The 17507-nt window shown below is 48.8% G+C and overlaps 1 protein-coding gene and 1 pseudogene across 8 annotated transcripts in view; both read left to right on the plus strand.

Annotated features, from left to right (window-relative positions):
• Positions 1-17507, plus strand: part of ARHGEF11 (Rho guanine nucleotide exchange factor 11) — an 84434-nt gene that overhangs the window by 52495 nt on the left and 14432 nt on the right. For 4 of the 8 annotated variants that reach the window (XM_059674075.1, XM_059674080.1, XM_059674081.1 and 1 more), the window contains 12 exons: positions 168-305; positions 3113-3187; positions 3402-3503; positions 4602-4700; positions 5981-6023; positions 6817-6913; positions 7055-7177; positions 10273-10296; positions 11437-11584; positions 12056-12155; positions 12827-12856; positions 16220-16346. In XM_059674075.1, coding sequence (XP_059530058.1) covers positions 168-305; positions 3113-3187; positions 3402-3503; positions 4602-4700; positions 5981-6023; positions 6817-6913; positions 7055-7177; positions 10273-10296; positions 11437-11584; positions 12056-12155; positions 12827-12856; positions 16220-16346 — 1106 coding nt within the window. The remainder of the gene's footprint in view (positions 1-167; positions 306-3112; positions 3188-3401; positions 3504-4601; positions 4701-5980; positions 6024-6816; positions 6914-7054; positions 7178-10272; positions 10297-11436; positions 11585-12055; positions 12156-12826; positions 12857-16219; positions 16347-17507) is intronic. The other 4 variants (XM_059674076.1, XM_059674082.1, XM_059674077.1 and 1 more) reach the window with 3 other exon arrangements.
• Positions 7197-10111, plus strand: LOC132220687 (large ribosomal subunit protein eL42-like; annotated as a pseudogene).

The following is a 17507-nucleotide window of genomic DNA, read 5'->3' on the forward strand; positions in this document are numbered from 1 at the left end:
GACTGTCGTGAGAATTAAGTCAGGTACTATATAATCAAGGTTAACACAGTGCCAGGCACAGAATCAGTACTGAATTCATACTAGCTGATGAGTGTTACCACCAGGTGAGCTGAGGGCTGAGAGCTTTTGGATGAGTTTCCTTCTCACAGAATTCTCTGTTCCTTTAGTCATTGATAAATCGGAACTCGGTGCTGTCAGACCCTGGATTAGACAGTCCTCGAACCTCCCCTGTGATCATGGCCAGGGTGGCCCAGCACCATAGGTGGCAGGGCCCGGATGCACCAGCCGCCCCCACCAGCGACCAGGTGAGTGATTCACAGCCACCCTGCAATCTTCCTTTCCCTTTTCCCAAAACTGGTTCACCAGTACATAGTCTTAAATAATCAAACTAAACCTCTGTTTTGAGATAGACATTTACCTAGAGAATAAATAGTAAAGAAAGAACATGGTATCAGTGAGGGCAGGAAAGTAAGACTATCTCAGTTCTGTGTGAAGAGTCAGTGAATACATCTGAAGTGAAGTGATGTCCAAGGAGAGGATAGGTAATCTGTCAATGTCTGTATAAAACAGGAAATAGGGTTGTTTAGTGTTTCTCCAGAATAGTAATAGCACATTTCTCTTTCTTTAGCAAAGTCCTTTTTGTAAACATGATCTTATTATTTGCCACCCTAATATGGAGAACAAATAAAAGCTCAGATACCCTGGGACCTTTCCCGACTAACCTCTCCTCACCGTCAGGGGCACTTCCCTGGAGCCTGAGCTCCTGCAAAGCCTGACCTAAAGCCACGGCTTTGAAGGGGAGAGCTGGGTTCCAGGGAGGTTTCAGGAAGACAGGTTTCTGCTCAGTGCAAAAGGCTTTCCAGGAATCGACTGTCTGACAATGGGATGGGCGGACTTCAGAGCCAGGGAATTGTTTGTTGTTCAGGCAGAAGGTAGGTCACTGCCTGTTAGAGACGCTGCAAAGAGAACGAGTTTTGTAAAACAGTGTCTCTTAAAATTCATCTGCTACCACCATAATTTTTTCCATAGTCTCAAGCCAATTGTATAATGTTACATAATATTTTTCCTTAAGCTAACTCACTTGTTTATACTTGAGTTTATTTTAAAGCAGTTCTGTCATTCCCTTACATTAAAACCAGTATCACACACTATTTAATGCCTTAGTTATACCCGTAGGATAGAGTTTGGTTACTTCTAGCTCATGGAGGGAGAATGGTGGGAAAATGGGCCTACCTTGTATTAAAATGCCTAGCACACCAGCTCCTGTGCTAGATCCTGTAGGAAAAAATACCTCATTTAATTTTCCCCATCAGGAAAGGAAATAAGCATTAGTATCTCCATTTGTAAATGAGACACGTGAGGCAAATAAAGGCCAAGGGACTGTTCAAGGACTCAGCTTGGTAATGGCAAGAATTTAGTTCTGAGCCCCAGCCCAGGCTGCTCCTCTCCTGGCCACTCCCTGAGTGCCCCTCCCCACTCCCTTGGTAGCACTGCAGGACCAAGTTAGGGTCCGAGGGAGTTCGGGTTCACATGCTGTTCTTAGGGAGGGTTTCTGGTCGGTGGCTAATAGGAGCAGTAATCAGTCTTGGAGTCCATTTTTTCTTCCTCTGAACCTGTTCATCTTCTGAAAGCTATTTAAATTGCTATTGTTGAGTGATAGGAGCAAGTATAGTATAGTTTCAATTTCTTAATAATCTATGTTAGTAAGAGTCTGGAGAAACCTGTACTATCCATGAAACTGTCAGCAACAGGGCATGGGATCAAAGGGAACTTTCTGTTACATAATCCTGAAATGTTTGGTTATTTTATAATAAGCATATTCTGCTTCTGTAATCAGAAAAACTATATCTTTGTAAAGATGTAAAGAAAAAAATCCTCCTGGTGCTTTCAGGTTCTGAGAGCCAAGTAGAGGCATCTAGCACCTCTCCCTATCTTCCCCCCAATCCCCGCCCCCCGATCCTTTGAGATATACAAATATAGCCCATCAGGCTTGACTCTGCAGCTTTGCACTTCCATTCAGTCTCTCTGGGCCTCACTTTCTCATTTATAAATGAGTTGCTAGACTCTGAGCTCTGAGGTGTCTTCCGGGTCTCTCACATTCGTGACTCAGTGATTCTGGGCTTAGAGTCTATACATACCCAGGAGAACACAGATGAATGAGGAGTAACAGGGAGGGACTGTCAGGAAAGCCCCCCCTAGACAGTGATTAGCAAGTATCTGAGGCCTGGAAAGGGTTGGGCCTGAGGAATCTAGGTGGGCTCCAGAAGCTGAGCCCTTGTTGGGGAGTTGCTAGAAATGAGGTAGATTAAATTGAGAGAAAAATGTAATTGTTAGAAAAGCTTTGAACATGCAAGGAACCTGTAGGAGAAAGCCTTGTTCATTGCAGCATCTGAACAGTGTATGCAATATGAAATCTCATCATACCTAATATTGATGGCATACCAGTTAGAGAGGTGATTAAAATTGGCATAAGGGGGAGAGAAAGAAAAGCCAATCGAAGAATTTGGGATTCTAGACAGGTAATGGACGTCTGCCATAGATCTTGAACAGGCAAAGGAAATAGTGTTGGAGAAACTGGGCTCCATCCCCTTTTGCTCAAGGAGGTAGACATGGACTGCTAGGCCCTCCTGACAAGTCAAGCTGCAGGTGCTGTCAGTAACTACCCAGTAGACACAGTAACTGTCAAGTAGCAGTGTGGCAGCTGCTGGACTTGCAGGGGGTGTTCAGTGTGGGGGTGGCTGTTTAGGAGAACATCAAAGCCCGCACCCAACGGGAGCTAGGTTCTTATTTTGTTGGCGGACACTCCCTCTCCAGTTCTTTGGCAAACAGGAAGAGAGCACATTCTCTCACTTCCATCTTCATCTGTCCTGTGACCAGGCTCCTTTGAGTCGGCTCTGCCCCCCCCTCCCCCCCCAGATGCACTTGACTTCCTGCAAGTGGAAATCATGTTTTCTGTTTTCTGAGATTTGGGGAAAGAAGTGAGATGGAAGCGTTTGCCAGACACATGTGGCTTTCCCTGTCAGCCCTGTGCTCTCAGTAAACAGGCTCCATCAAGGGATTGGATCCCCTGTCCTCTAACCTCTCATCTCTACAACTCGGCTCTCTCCCCCAGGGTGTAGATCAAAGCCCAAAGCCTTTAATTATTGGCCCAGAAGAAGATTATGACCCGGGTTATTTCAACAACGAGGTAACGGTTTCCTGGTTTTCTCCTTTCATTATTCTTTGTCATACCGGCTGCTCTCGACTGGGGGCAGTTTGATTACACCATCTGGGAGGGAATGTGGAGGAGGGAGCCACCACTTAGAAACCCTGGGAGGCCGAGAACATGGCACTAAGCTGGCACAGGCCCTGCTGCTGCACCCTGCCACTGTGCCCCCAGCCAGTCTCCTTCTGCCTTCCAGAGCGACATCATATTCCAGGATCTTGAGAAACTTAAGTCACGGCCAGCTCACCTGGGGGTTTTTCTACGTTACATCTTCTCTCAGGCAGACCCCAGTCCACTGGTAAGTCAGGAGGGTCCATCTTGACTGGGTGCCTGCTTGTGCTTCACCAGCAGAGCTGGTGTCTCAACAACATTCCTGAATGAAGATGACCTCTGGCCCTGCTCCGTGGCACCGTTAGGCATCTCAGGACGTGGATAAAATATGAAAGGAGGTGAAACTTAAGTGGAAGGGAGGCTTCACTGCTAAGCATATCAACAGCGTAGGGAGGAGCAGCAAGAGCAAGGCCAGGACGACTCGTTCTTGGTCAGCTTGGAAGGGATGGTCTGCTAGAGGTTTTTGAACGAAAGTAGATACAGACTGGCAGGGGAGTTGGGAGTGGCCCTTGGAAATATACGGTGTTACTACAAGATAGCCTGGCAGAGGGACAAGGCAGTAGAGGGCCCTGGATCTGGAGGTGACAAGAAGGACTAGGAGGTGACAGGCCAGAGTGCCCTGGGATAGTGCTCAGAGCCAGCAGCCTTGCCAGCTGCTCTCATTCTGCTCAGCTGCTTCAGAAGGAAGCGGAGTGAAGGAGAGAGCTTGGTGTCGGGCTCTGCAGAATGACCTTCTTGCCCAAGGCAAGGGCAGTGGTTTTCCTTCCTGAGGCCACCACTCTCAGAAGCCAGAGTCAGTAGCCAGTCCTCAGCAGATGTCATTGAGTACCTGTGTGTAAGTCCCAGGTGTCTCAACAACATTCCTGAATGAAGATGGAGCGCATCCGTCCCAGCGAGAAAGCAGGGCCCTTAGGAAACCGTCTGTCAGCAAGTGCAAGAGCAAAGCATCCGTGTAGGAAGGGTACAGAGTCGAGGCAGTTGTGTTGACTATGGTGCATGCAAAGGCAGAGGGGGTTACCTTAGGCTCCTGAAACGCCCTAAGCTGGGGTTCCTCAACCTCCGCACTGCCTGACGTTCTGAGCTGTAGAATTGTCGGCTGTGGGGGGCTATCGTGTGAATTACAGGATATTTAGCCACTTCACTGGAATCTACCAACAAGACAGCAGTAGCACCTCTCAGGTGTCTCCAGGCATTGCTAATGGCCTCCTGGGGGCCGAGTCCCTCCTGGTTGAGGACTAACCCATCTTTTTTTTTTTTCTCTAACCCATCTTTTCCTCTCCTCTAGCTTTTTTACTTGTGTGCAGAAGTTTATCAGCAGACAAACTCCAAGGATTCCCGAAGCTTGGGAAAAGACATCTGGAATATTTTCCTAGAGAAAAATGCGGTATGGCAGTCATGGGTTGGATTACAATTTTATTATACTCTTTGGACCACTCAGAGACAGAGGAAAAACAGCAAAACATTCAGGCCAAATGCACACAGGTTCTTTTTTTTTTTTTTTTTAATATATTTTATTGATTTTTACAGAGAGGAAGGGAGAGGGATAGAGAGCTAGAAACATCGATGAGAGAGAAACATCAATCAGCTGCCTCCTGCACACTCCCCACTGGGGATGTGCCTGCAACCCAGGTACATGCCCTTGACTGGAATCAAACCTGTGACCCTTCAGTCCACAGGCCAACGCTGTATCCACTGAGCCAAACCGATCAGGGCTGCAAACATGTTCTTAAAGAGATGTGTGGGCTGAGAAGTTGAGACTCCCGGATTCTGTTCTAGCTCTGCCCTCTCAGGGCTGCTCTGCTCTGGAAACCTCTTTAGTTCCGCATGCACCACAGTGTAATACACATTCCCTCCTGGAATAGTGCCCCCTGCCCTTCCTGCCTCTCTCATCCCTCGTATTAAGAAATAGGCCCAGAGACATGAGATGAGCCAGCCTGACTTGCTCTGACCGCCCTCAGGCAGAGTCCAGAGGGAGGACAGCCCAGAGCACGGGGGACAGGTGAACACCGCATCTGGGCTTCGTTCCCAAGGATGCTGCAGGGACGCGGCTGGCGGCAGCTCCCATCTTAGACCTTCTGATCTGATTAAGCCAATTCCAACATGACTTTCCTCATCTGGCTGCTACGACGAATGAGTGAAGAAATGAACTGTTTTTCCTCAAGATTTTCATTTTTGCCCCTTAGATGGATCTTGAATAAGGAGATTAGAGCTGCAGGTTGGTCCCTGGTGGTTGTTGTGGAACCACCCCAGCTGTCAGGTACTCATAGCAAAAGCCAGAACATGCTCAGAGGACGACTGGGCGACATAAGACTGATTTCCCTGGGAGCGCAGGGAGGGCAGTCCATCCAACAGTCTAATAAAGGGTCTCCCTTGCTGCTGTGTTAGCACCAGTCACTTTTTGGAACATCCATCCCATGCACTCTGATGTCCTTGAAATAAGAGTGAGGAAACTGCATGTCCCACCCTCAGTCTAGAACCGGCTTACTCTGCATTCTCAGATTCCATTTCTCCAAAAGCCCTAGCCTGGAATTCAGGTGTACAGGTTGGGGGATGGTGAGAGGAGTGCCGGATAGATGTAGGGAAAGGGAGAGAAGGCAGTGCTGTCTCCCACATCCCCTGGGGGGTGTGACCTCACCACTTCTGCCCCCCTCTTCTGTTTTTTAGCCACTGAGAGTGAAGGTCCCAGAGGCGTTACAGGCTGAAATTGGTAAGTTGGCTCATTGGTCAGTTAGTGTCCGTCTTGTCCTGGGTGCTCGGGCGGCTGCAGAGCAGAGGGGCCCAGTCCCTGCCCCGAGCAGCTGCCCTCGGATCGGGGGATGACAGTTCCTGCAGCACTGCTCACACCAACGGGACAGGCCCTGCCCCGGAGCTCGCTGCCTGGTGGAGCTCGTCACAGGAAGACACAACTTGCTTAGGAGACCTGGGCTCATTTCTGCCACCTGCCATGTGACCTTCCTGGGCCTCAGTTGGGTCCGCTGTACAGAGAGAACTGGATGCAGTGAGGGATGCCTAAGCCTGCTCGGGCATCAGAATCGCTTGGGGAACTCTTTAAAAGCACAGGAGCCACCACTGCCAGGAACTTGGCCATGCCTGCGTGAAGCTAGATGCCAGGGCAGGAGAGACCGTGTGCAGTGTCTGGGGGGAATGGGTTTCATATGAAGTGCTGTGAGCTGGCCCTGGGGCCTAGGAGGAGTGTGAGCCTCTCAAACGCATGCCCTGGTGTCTAGACGCAGACCAAGAGCGGGGCTTTACTATTTCTCCACTTAATTGAGCGCAGAACACCCAAAAAATGGTCTCGTCCTTGCCTTGGGTCTTGCACATCGGGATTTTAGTCCTCAACTCGGGGATGCCTGCTAGGTCCAGGCCCCGCTTCCTTTGGCTAACAGGAGGGCAGAAAGCTAGCCTCCCGCCTGTGCCTCCCTCCCTTGGACACGCTCTACTAATGTAATCTCCTCCTCCCCAACGTCCTTCCCCATTTCTGTCTCTGGTTCCCACCACAGACTTGCGCTTGCGGAGTGGCGAGGACTTACGCTGCGTTCTCTGTGAGGCTCAGGAGGCAGCCATGCCGGAGATCCAGGAGCAGATCCAGGACTACAGGTGGCCTGACCCTCTCCTCCCTCTGCTCCTCACCCCTGTTCTTTCCCCTGTGATGTGTGTATCTGTGTGTGTGTGCCTGTCTCACATTTCTTGGTATCTGTCTGTCAAGCGTTTGTGTACGTTTGTGTCTCTCTGGCTCAGAACGAAGCGCACTCTGGGACTGGGCAGCCTGTACGGTGAAAATGACCTGCTGGACCTGGATGGGAACCCTCTCCGAGAGCGCCAAGTGGCTGAGAAGCAGCTGGCTGCCCTGGGAGATATTCTGTGAGTCTCCAGTTCCACTACTACCCCCTGAATAGGTTGACTTTTTTTATATATAATTTTATTGATTTCAGAGAGGAAGGGAGAGGGAGAGAGGGAGAGAAACATCAATGATGATAGAGAATCATTGATCGGCTGCCTTCCGCATGCCCCCTACTGGGGATCAAGCCCCCACACTGGGCATGTGCCCTGATCTGGAATCGAACCTGGGCCCTTCAGTCTGCAGGCCGACACTCTAGCCACTGAGCCAAACCAGGTAGGGCTAGGTTGACATTTTGTGGGTCTGTTTACCAACCTCTCCTCTTTCACTTCTTGTCTGATTCTCCTTCCGCTGAAAGACGGGGCTGCACTTCACAGGCTGAGGGCTGATGGTCTTTCAAGGGAGTTGCAGAATCCAGGGTTCTGACAGTCATGGGGTGGCTCTGACAAACCACGGGCTCTAGGAGTGCCGTGAGCTTGCTTTCTTTCCCTCTTTCTTTCTTTTTTTAATTGATTTTAGAGATAGAGGAAGTGAGAGGGTGGGAGAGAGAAACATATCTATTGATTGTCTCCTGCACGCCCCCTACTGGGGATTGAGCCCACAACCTAGGCATGTGCCCTGACTGGGAATCGAACCAGCAACCTTTTGGTGCACTGGACACACCCAGCCGAGCCACACCAGCTGGGCAGTGAGCTTTCTGCTTCTCCTTCCCAGGTCTCTGCCTGACTGGTCCCCCTTCCTGTCCCTACGATCATATCTGACTGAGCCTAAGAGGCACGCTGAGTCTCCAGTGGATCATGTCACTTGAGGAGATGGATAGAGCTGGCTTACAGCAGGCTAGCCTAACTGAACGTATTAAAGAGCCTCTGGCAGAGCTGCTGTGCTTGCTCCTTTCCAGTCCCCTTTTCGAAAGTGTGCAGGCTCCTGTGCTGGCTTTGTGGGGACACTTCAGGCTCAGAGGCAGATTTCACCTCAGTGCTGCTTCTCAACTCAGTAGTCGTGTGACCTTGTTCAAGCCATTTCATCTCCTTTAGTCTCACTTATAAAATGGCAAAAGTCGGACTAGACAATCTCCATAGTCTCTACTAACACTGACTTTTCAGTTCAGCAACTATTTCTGGAGTCTTTACTGTGTGCCTAGCACTGTTCTACGCTCCTGGGATACATTAGTAAGCCAAACGACGCTTCTTGTGGCGCTGTTATAGTGGGAAGATAGAGCACATGTAAAAAGTAAGTGAGTTATATAGTAGTTTGGAAAATAGTAGGTGCTGGGTGGTGGCGGGGCATAGAGCAGGCTCCAGGGGGCAGGAGCTCCAGAGCTGGGGGCGCGTCTTTAAGAAAGTGGGGAGTCCCTTTCCCTGCTGATAGCTCTCGCAGACATGGTGAATGTTCCTAAAACCCGCCAAACTTTCTGTAAGAAGTGTGGCAAGCATCAACCCCACAAAGTAACACAGCACAAGAAGGGCAAGGGTTCTCTGTGCACAGGGAAAGCGGCGTTATGACAGGAAGGAGAGTGGCTATGGTGGGCAGACTAAGCCGATTTTCTGAAAAAAGGCTAAAACTACAAAGAAGATTGTGCTGAGGCTTGAATGCGTTGAGCCTAACTGCAGATGTAAGAGAATACTGGCTATTAAGAGATGTAAGCATTTTGAACTGGGAGACGATAAGAGAAAGGGTCAAGTGATTCAGTTCTAAGCTGCATATTTTGTTTGATTATATGACAAAATCATGGTGTGTTCACTTCAAAAAAAAAAAGTGGGGAGTTATCCTTGAAGACATGTGGAAAGAGCGTCACAGGCAGAGACAGCAGCCAGGGCAAAGTAGGAATGTGCTTGACGTAATTGAAGAACGGCCGACCAGTGTGGCCAGAGCAGATTCAGATGGTGCTAAAGTCCGAGAGGTAATGGGTCCGCCACCTCGCACCTGTGACTGGGAAGCCATTGGAGCTGTGAGAGACTCGAGTGGGTGGAGGGAGGTGGGAGGGCAAGGAAGGGTCCAGACAGGGAAGTCAGTTCCCAAAGCCATGCAGTGGGGGCGTGGCCCATGGTGGCGGCCATGGAAGTTGTGGAAAGGCGTCATTCTCAGTCTGTTTTGACAGTGGAGCAAACAGGATTTCTTTTAAAAAGTCAAAGAAGACTCCATGGTTTTCTAACCTAAGCTACTAAAAGGACTGAGGAGGGAGCCATCGCTCGGGACAGGGACGACTGTGGAGCAGTTTTGTCATGGACTGTTGGGGGCACAGATGGACAGGAGATGTTTTTAGGCATCAAACTGGAGATTTGCGTAGCAGCTGCACTTATGAAGCTGGTATTTGATAAGAGGTCTGGGCTGGATGGAGTTGAGACTAGATGAGATCAGACAGGGAAGGCATATTCTCTGAAAACAGCCCTCTGACCTTCAGCCAGGCCCTGAATCCTCCTGGGCCTTAGCGTCCCTCACAGTCAGATGGCAGCAATCACCCAACCAGTCCAGGGATGGAGGGAAAACCTGACTGAGCCCATTCTGAGGTTGGAGCACCACGAAATTATTTGGGATTATTACAGACAGCATAAGTACCCCACTTCTAATGGTTTCCATTTAAAGCAATGGAGCTTCAGTCTCATCACATAGACCTACTCATGGGTTATTTTGAGAATTAGATGAGTTAATACTTGTCAGTAGGTTAGGATAGTGCTGGGCCCATAGTTAACGCTCAAATGGAAGTTTCGGTTACTATTCATTCACCTCTTTTAAATAGGTTTCTTTGAGTCAAGTCCTAAGGTATTGTCTTGCTCTCTCACTGTCTTTCCTCTGACCTCTGTCAGCCCAACCCCTCCTTTAGTTCTAGGTGGACACAATCGGAAGCGCCTCTTCCTCCACGATAACTTCAGAGGCTGGAACAGGTGCCAGGCAGGAGGCTGGATTTGCACATCCCCCTTCCCCGGTAGCTAGAAGGACATTGTTGTTAAAGCTGTGGATGGAGGCCCTCATCCTCTCCTGAGCCCACACTGGCTCTAGAGCTGAGGCCCAGAGTCACCATCCTCCTCCCTCCTCCCCACTCTCCCTTCCTCCCAGCCTGCACCGGCGGAGGAGCCGCTGCCCTTGCAGTCTGAGTCATCTGTTCTTTCTTTTGTTCCAGGTTCAAATACGAGGAAGACAGGAGGTGAGTGAGTCTGGTGTAGTTTCAAGGTGGGAAGGAATGGGGTTGAGCTGCTGTGCTTTTCCATCCCTGCCAATCACAGGGGAGTCCCCAGCATTGTAGGGTCACCGCCTCTCCCAGGAGTCTGTGTCACCACCACGCAGCCAGCTCATGAGGTCCATGCCCCTAATGCTCAGGGTCGCTGCCTGGGATGGGTGTCTGCTTCTCAGTGTGAAGACGCTGAGCTGCCATCGCACACAGTATTCCCGTACCTTGCATCCCTTCACCCAAATTAGCCCTGGTCTCCCTCCCACTTTTTTCTCCTAACCTACCTAGAGAAGTAAGGGTGATAGGACGGCCTGTGAAAGCAGCGCCTACAGAAGGGAGCTGAGCTACAGCATGCTTTCTCTCTTGGCACATACTATGATTATTTTTTGCAGTCTGGATACAGATCTTTGTTTCTCAGCAGCCAGTGTTAAAATGAGCCTGCATGCTCTGAGCATGCACACTTCATAAGGGAGAAGGGATGGGGTTAGAATTCTGTTTAAGAGGAAGGAAGACCAGGGCAGCAGCATTTGCTGCACTGAACCCACAAAGTGGATAATCTACCAAATTGAGAGCCAAATCCATTTTTAAACACAGAGCTCTGGACAGTTTTATCTGTGGCAACTGAAAGCTACTTGACAGCTCCTTTCCGTCTTTTCTCTTTGTACTTGGCTGAGGGAGGGTGGCGAAAACAGCCTGCCTTAGAAGAGGCCAGTTGGCGTTTCTCCCCCTCCCTGTGCCACTCCTCCCCCAAGTAAGTGCCTGAGGACATGAACTGGGGCCTCCCCTGGCCCCCCAGGCCTTCCCACGGCTGGTTTGCTTCCATTGTAGGGAACTGGCATGTCCTTCCACTGACCACTATCCCTGTGTTAGGAAGAATTCTGCTCAGGAAAAGCACAATTTCTCCTGGGAGTCATGGCAGCTAAGACTTCTAGCCAGCTTCTGCCTGCTGCCCTGTTTGAATATTTCAGGCCTCCCTCTGACTGCCCTGGCCCCTACCTACCGCTTTACCACCCTACTGGGTGGTGGTGAGGAACCAAAGCAGCATTCTTACCCTTCCCTGTGCTGGCAGAGACATGACTGAGCTCTCTGAGACAGCACCCCACTGCTGTCTTTCAGTGCCCCCATGGACTTTGCCCTCAATACCTACATGAGCCATGCTGGGATCCGGCTTCGAGAGGCACGGTCTTCCAGCACGGCCGAGAAGGCCCCGTTGGCTGCTCCTGACAAGGACAAGTGGCTGCCCTTCTTCCCGAAGACCAAGAAGGTAACAGTTCTCTGCACTGAGGCAGATGGGAAAGCCCTTTTGAAGGATCTAGCTCAGTGGTCAGCAAACTGCAGCTCGCGAGCCACATGCGGCTCTTTGGCCCCTTGTGTGTGGCTCTTCCACAAAATACCACGTGCGGGCGTGCACATACAGTTCGATTGAAACTTTGTGGCCCATGTGCAGAAGTCGGTATTTTGTGGAAGAGCCACACTCAAGGGGCCAAAGAGCCGCATGTGGCTCGCGAGCCGCAGTTTGCCGACCACTGATCTAGCTCATCCCACCACCTGTGGCCGTGGTGAAACTTCTCACACTAGAGCAGCTCTCTCCCTTCCTCCAAACCTTGTTAGGGAACAAGCATGACCCTGCTCTCCAGTTTCTCATTTAGGGCCAGTCTTTGGAGCAGCGGCAGAGTGATTAGTGGCCAAATCAGGGCATTGGGATCTTCTCCAAACCCCATGTCTCTTTTCTCAGCAGAGCAGCAATCCCAAGAAAGAAAAGGATGCCTTGGAAGACAAAAAGCGAAACCCCATCCTCAAATACATCGGGAAGCCCAAAAGCTCATCCCAGAGTAGTGAGTATTTGGGGGGCCTCAGCCCCCTCACTGACCAGAATGATGGCCGGGCGTCCAGGGTTTCCGAGGGCCACAGGCCAAACTCTGAGGTGCAGCTTCCTCTTGGTGCTACTGCGCTCTCCCCTGGCCACACACCGCAGGCTCCCCGAGGAGCAGGTACTGCACCAGAGCCACTCGTGGCTGCTGGACAGCCCTGCGGGGGACAGTCCCCCTGGCGTGCTGCTCTGTTCACACCGAGTGCCGCCTTCACCTTCATCTATTCCTGAGGGCCTGTGTGTTGGGAGCAATTATGGGCCCTTGATGGGGAATTGAGTTACTATTAAGCAGAACTAGTTGGAAAGAGGGCAGGTTTGGGGCCCAGAGGTTCCCCTAATGCCATCAGTAACCCAACTCAATTGGTCCTGTCGCTGATTTCTTCCCCATTGTGTCGTTTGTCTGGAAATTGCTGCTGGCCCTCGCAGTATTTCCTAAGACCACCAGTGCTAGTCCTGGAAATCTGTGAAGGGCCATGGGGTGGGACTGCTACCTTTGCTGAAATTGCTGCTGGGGGAGGGGGAGGGGACTCCTAGATCAGCCCTGATTTTTGCCACAACTTCCATTTTCCAGCTTGATGTAATTTTTATTTTAATTTGACTTTTCATGGTTTACTTTTGTTTTTGTTTGTTTTTTAGCATTTCATATTCCCTTGTCCCCTGTGGAAGGTAAAAGGACCATTTTCTTTACATTTTTCTTTGCATTAGCGTTGAGTTTCCATTTCCCAAATCCCATCTTTCCTTCCCTTTTCTTTCTTCATCCTCTCCTCCTGTCCTGCCCGTCTTCCCTCCCTTTCCTTACTCCACATCTCTTCTACGTTCCTCCTTGTTGCTAAAGCTGCTCTGTGACACAGACATTGCCCAGGAGGCTCCCACCTCACGCCTGCCTGTTGCAGGGTTGAAAGGGGCCAGGACATTCCTCCTCACCACTGCCCCACAGTCCGAGGCCTTCCTCTTTCACTCTGACCTTTCCATGGATGAGGTGCCAACTGTCCAGGATTTTACAGAAATGAGGGAAACCCTTGCACCTTGAAATGTCCTGCACAAGTTCCTCAGATTTTTATTTTTAAGCAAAATAATAACAAAAATCCTCATTTCTGAAGGTTATGGGTTTTTTTGGGTTTTTTAAAATAAATAATGGGTCTCCAGCAGTTTTAGGGGGTAGTTCTAATTTATATCACCTACTTTGCTTAACCCCTTTAGTATAGTACCTCCATCTTTTTTACTCTTAATTTTGTCAGCACTGTATAACTACAACAGTTAAAAAAGAATGACCCTGCCATAGCTGGTTTGGCTCAGTGGATAGAGCATCGGGCTGTGGACTGAAGGGTCCCAGGTTCGATTCTGGTCAAGGGCACATGCCTGGGTAGCGGGCTCGATTCCCAGTAGAGGGCGTGTAGGAGGCAGCCGATCGGTGATTCTCTTTCATCATTGCTGTTTCTCTCTCTCCCTCTTTCTCTCTGAAATCAATAAAAAAATGTATATCTTAAAAAGAGTGACCCTAATATCTACCCTAATATGTAGAGTACCTATTATTCATCTTCTAAAACATGTATTAAAATATATATACATAATACACATTAACCCAAAGAAGCTAGAACTTAGACAAGTTCATTTCCCATCAGTGAGGGAATATTTAAGTGATTAATATTTATAGGTTCTGTAATAAATGTATGGAGGAAGATAGCAGTAGGATGCAATCAAGAAATTCTGTTGCTAGAATTCATTCTATGTAAAAGTGGCAATTAAAAATAATGATCTACAAACTATAAAATTTTTTAAATTGAATGCCTAGATTCATTAGGCTGTTTTAAACAACAAAAATAATTATTGAAAAGGTGATTAGAAAACAATATAAAAAAAACAAAAGAATGGCCTTGAAACCCAGGCCCTTAGGTTTAACACACACTTCATCCCATCTGCCCTGCCCAAGGAAGGCGTGAGGCGAGCCTCAGGCTCATAGAGACGAGCACCTTGCCCAAGCCGCGTGCTTTGTGTCCACCTGCAAGGGGACGGGAACGCCCAGGGTGGAGCTGCTGATCTGGGGCAGGATCAGGATGCTGGGTGTTCACCATCTCTTTGAGTCAGAGCGTTCCATTATGATATTATGATTTGGTTTGTGTTCTCAAATTCCCAGGACACCAGACATATCTATATTCATATCTAAAGACCACATACCCACCAAAGCTAGAAAAATCTCAGTATTGAGTTTTGCCACTTAGGATGATCAACTCTTGCCCGTTTATTAGTGAGAATATCTGATTGTTAGTAGCACAGTATACTTTATTTAGTTTTATTGTCATTCAGATAATGGAGAAGGAGAACAAAGGCTACTAGTGAAACCTTGCTTTTTTATTTATATTTTTATTGATTTCTGAGAGGAAGGGAGAGGGATAGAGAGATAAAACATCAATGATGAGAGAGAATCATTGATCGTCTGCCTCCTGCACGCCCCACACGGGATCAAGACCACAACTCAGGCATGTGGTCTGACCAGGAATAGAACTGTGGCCTCCTGGTTCATAGGTTGATGCTGGCTGTGATGATCCACAGCCAGCTGGGCAAACTTTGCTCTTTTTAAAAATGTGCTACTTCCCACCAACTTTCCCCTGTACTCTGGGTTTTTCAGTTATACGCGATCTCAGGGCCACACCTATTTCTTGTCACAGCTGGGACATAACTATATCCCAAGAACAGAAGGCATTTTCCAAGTGGCCCATGGGAGAGGGAACAGTGGACTCAGCGGGCTCCATCCTCACCCAGCCAGGGCAGCTCGGGCTGTGGCTGCACAGCCGACCTGGCTGCTGCCGTGGCCCCAGGCCCAGGTGCACATACAGCCTGGGACGGGCAGCCCTGGCCCTGAGCTCAGAAATGGGGCTGATGGTCATCCCCTGCTCCTGCCATACACACAGCCACCTGCCAGACAGTTTCAGAAAAATATTACTCTAGTTACCTGCCTAGAGGATATGAAGTTGTGCGCTTTGAGGAGACCAACTAAATGTTTTTTATGTTTCCTGTGGCTTGGAAATTTTCTTATGAAACTAGAATTTCGATACATAGAGAGATTTGTAAGTTTGTACATGTAGATACAGAATCTGAAGCTTGGGCGGGACACCAGTCAGTTGGTTAGGATCAGGGCCTGCCCCCTGGGGTATCTGTCTCCCCCCCCTCCCTCTGCCCCCCAGTCCCACTTATCCTTCCTTTGGTCTCAGGCAGAGCAGCATTTCTGGCCCAACTCCAGTTCTGATATCACTGAACTTGGAGCTGAGCTGGTTGACTTTAAAGATGAGAGCCACTGAGCCCTGGGCCAGAAATGTCTTCTTCAGGTCTCTGCATGGTACCATATGTGCCTTTTTACTCTCTTATGTGCCCTGTCTGCTTCTTTGAACGAGAATAGCTGTCTTTTGTCTTAGCTTTGAAAAGGGGCTGGAATGTGAATGCCAGAAATGACATCTCTCCTTTGTTCCTCCTAAGACCCCCCTCACTGGTAATAAAGGGTTTGATTCTATAATGACGGAGACCAGGGATGGGGGCGTGGAGAGCAGAAAGAACAGGAAGGGAAAGTCAAAGAAGAACAGAAATCATGAACTCTAAAAGTAATATAAATTTGAAAAGTGCTTGATATAATTTGGTCCCATGGCCAGATGACATGTAGATATGTTTTTGGGTCCTCCTACGTATTTTTTAAACCTATTTGTGGATCTTGAGAAAAACCTAGTCTTCTGTTTTCAAGCAGAAGAATCATTGTGATAAAGAATGTGAGAGTCAAAAGAAATGTCCATGGAATATGTACTTCTAAACCCTCATTTTGCAGAGAAGAAAGAGCAAACCCAGAAAGGTAGAGGGACTGCCCAGGCCCCCCTCGTGTCCGCAGAAGAGCCAGGACTAGATGTGCCTCCTGTTCTCAGCCCCACACTGTTCTCATCCATGCTTGCTCATTGCTCTGTCTTCTGGGTTAGAGGGGAGCGAGAGTCCTGAGACGTCATCCTTATACAGAAAGCAGAGTGCCCTCCATGATCTTTCTGCTTCTAGTTAAACCAGGCAACGTGAGGAACATCATTCAGCACTTTGAGAACAACCAGCAGTATGATGCCCCAGAGCCTGGGATGCAGCGACTATCAACAGGAAGCTTTCCCGAGGACCTGCTGGAGAGCGACAGGTAGCAGAGGCCGGATGGGAGCTGCCCAAGGAGGGGCACATGGGCAGGGTTTGGGGGTAGCTTAATTTCAGCTGCTTTAGCCCCTGCACTAGACTGTGAGACTCTCCCTCCCTCAACCTTCCCATCTGTGTATCTTCAGAGGAAGACGTAATAGGTGTTGGCACTCAGGCCAGCAGAAGAGAGAGCAGGGTCCCAACCTTCCAGCCCAGGAACCACAGGCCTTTAAAATTTCCTTTGGATTCAACCCTGACTTCTCAGCAGCCTTCATCCCAAGAATGAGCTAGATTATATTATGAAGCAGCTAATCAGGAAACCCTAAGTGACAAGGCTAGAGGAAACTGTGAAGGGGAAGGAAGGACTTGTTCTTGACTGCGGCGTGACTCTACAGTCAATGCCTAAATGAAATTTGCCTGTAGTTGGAAATGTCCTTGCAAATTTCTTAAGTCACCCTTGAGGTATAGTAGTGTGGTCTTATGTATACGAGAATAATGAATAATGCTTGTGTGCACTCAAGTCTGAGCCACTGGACTGGACTAAATAAAGCAGGCACAAAGGCAACCCAATAAGTAGCAACTTCCATAGACGAACCATTTACCACTGAAATACATAATGATCAAACCATATGTGAGACATTCCTTCTTGTGTGCAAAGCTACTCCTTTTTGTTAAGTTTAATACATGTTAAATGATTTTGCCAAATGAGAATTAACAAAGGTTTAGGGAAGATAAAAGTTAGATTTGTACTGGGATGAGGTTGAGTTCTCATATTACTGAGTAAATTAAATATACAAATTATGTTAATTGCTGGGGTAGGCATAGTCATATAGATGATCAAATACACAATTGTAAGATATATCAATATTTTGATAGAATATTTGAGGCCAATTGCAAATTTGTATTCTGGAAGTTGCTGGGTGTATTTGCCCTAAGATGTTCACCAGGATCCTAGATTTACAGAAGCCTTTGCATTTGGTGACTAAGCTCACTGGCAACCTGAGAAGTAGTGTCAGCACAGTGGGTCAGAGGTTGTCATCGATACTTAGAAGGTCTGAGAAGCCCCCGATTCTAGAAGGCAGTACCAGAGGTGGGTTATGTGCCTCACTTCTTGGTGGGAGTGCCATTCACTTATGGGCACTGAAGGAAGTTGCTTAGCTCTGCAGCC

The sequence above is a fragment of the Myotis daubentonii genome, chromosome 18 (assembly GCF_963259705.1).
Source record: "Myotis daubentonii chromosome 18, mMyoDau2.1, whole genome shotgun sequence".
Classification (NCBI taxonomy): Eukaryota; Metazoa; Chordata; class Mammalia; order Chiroptera; family Vespertilionidae; genus Myotis; species Myotis daubentonii.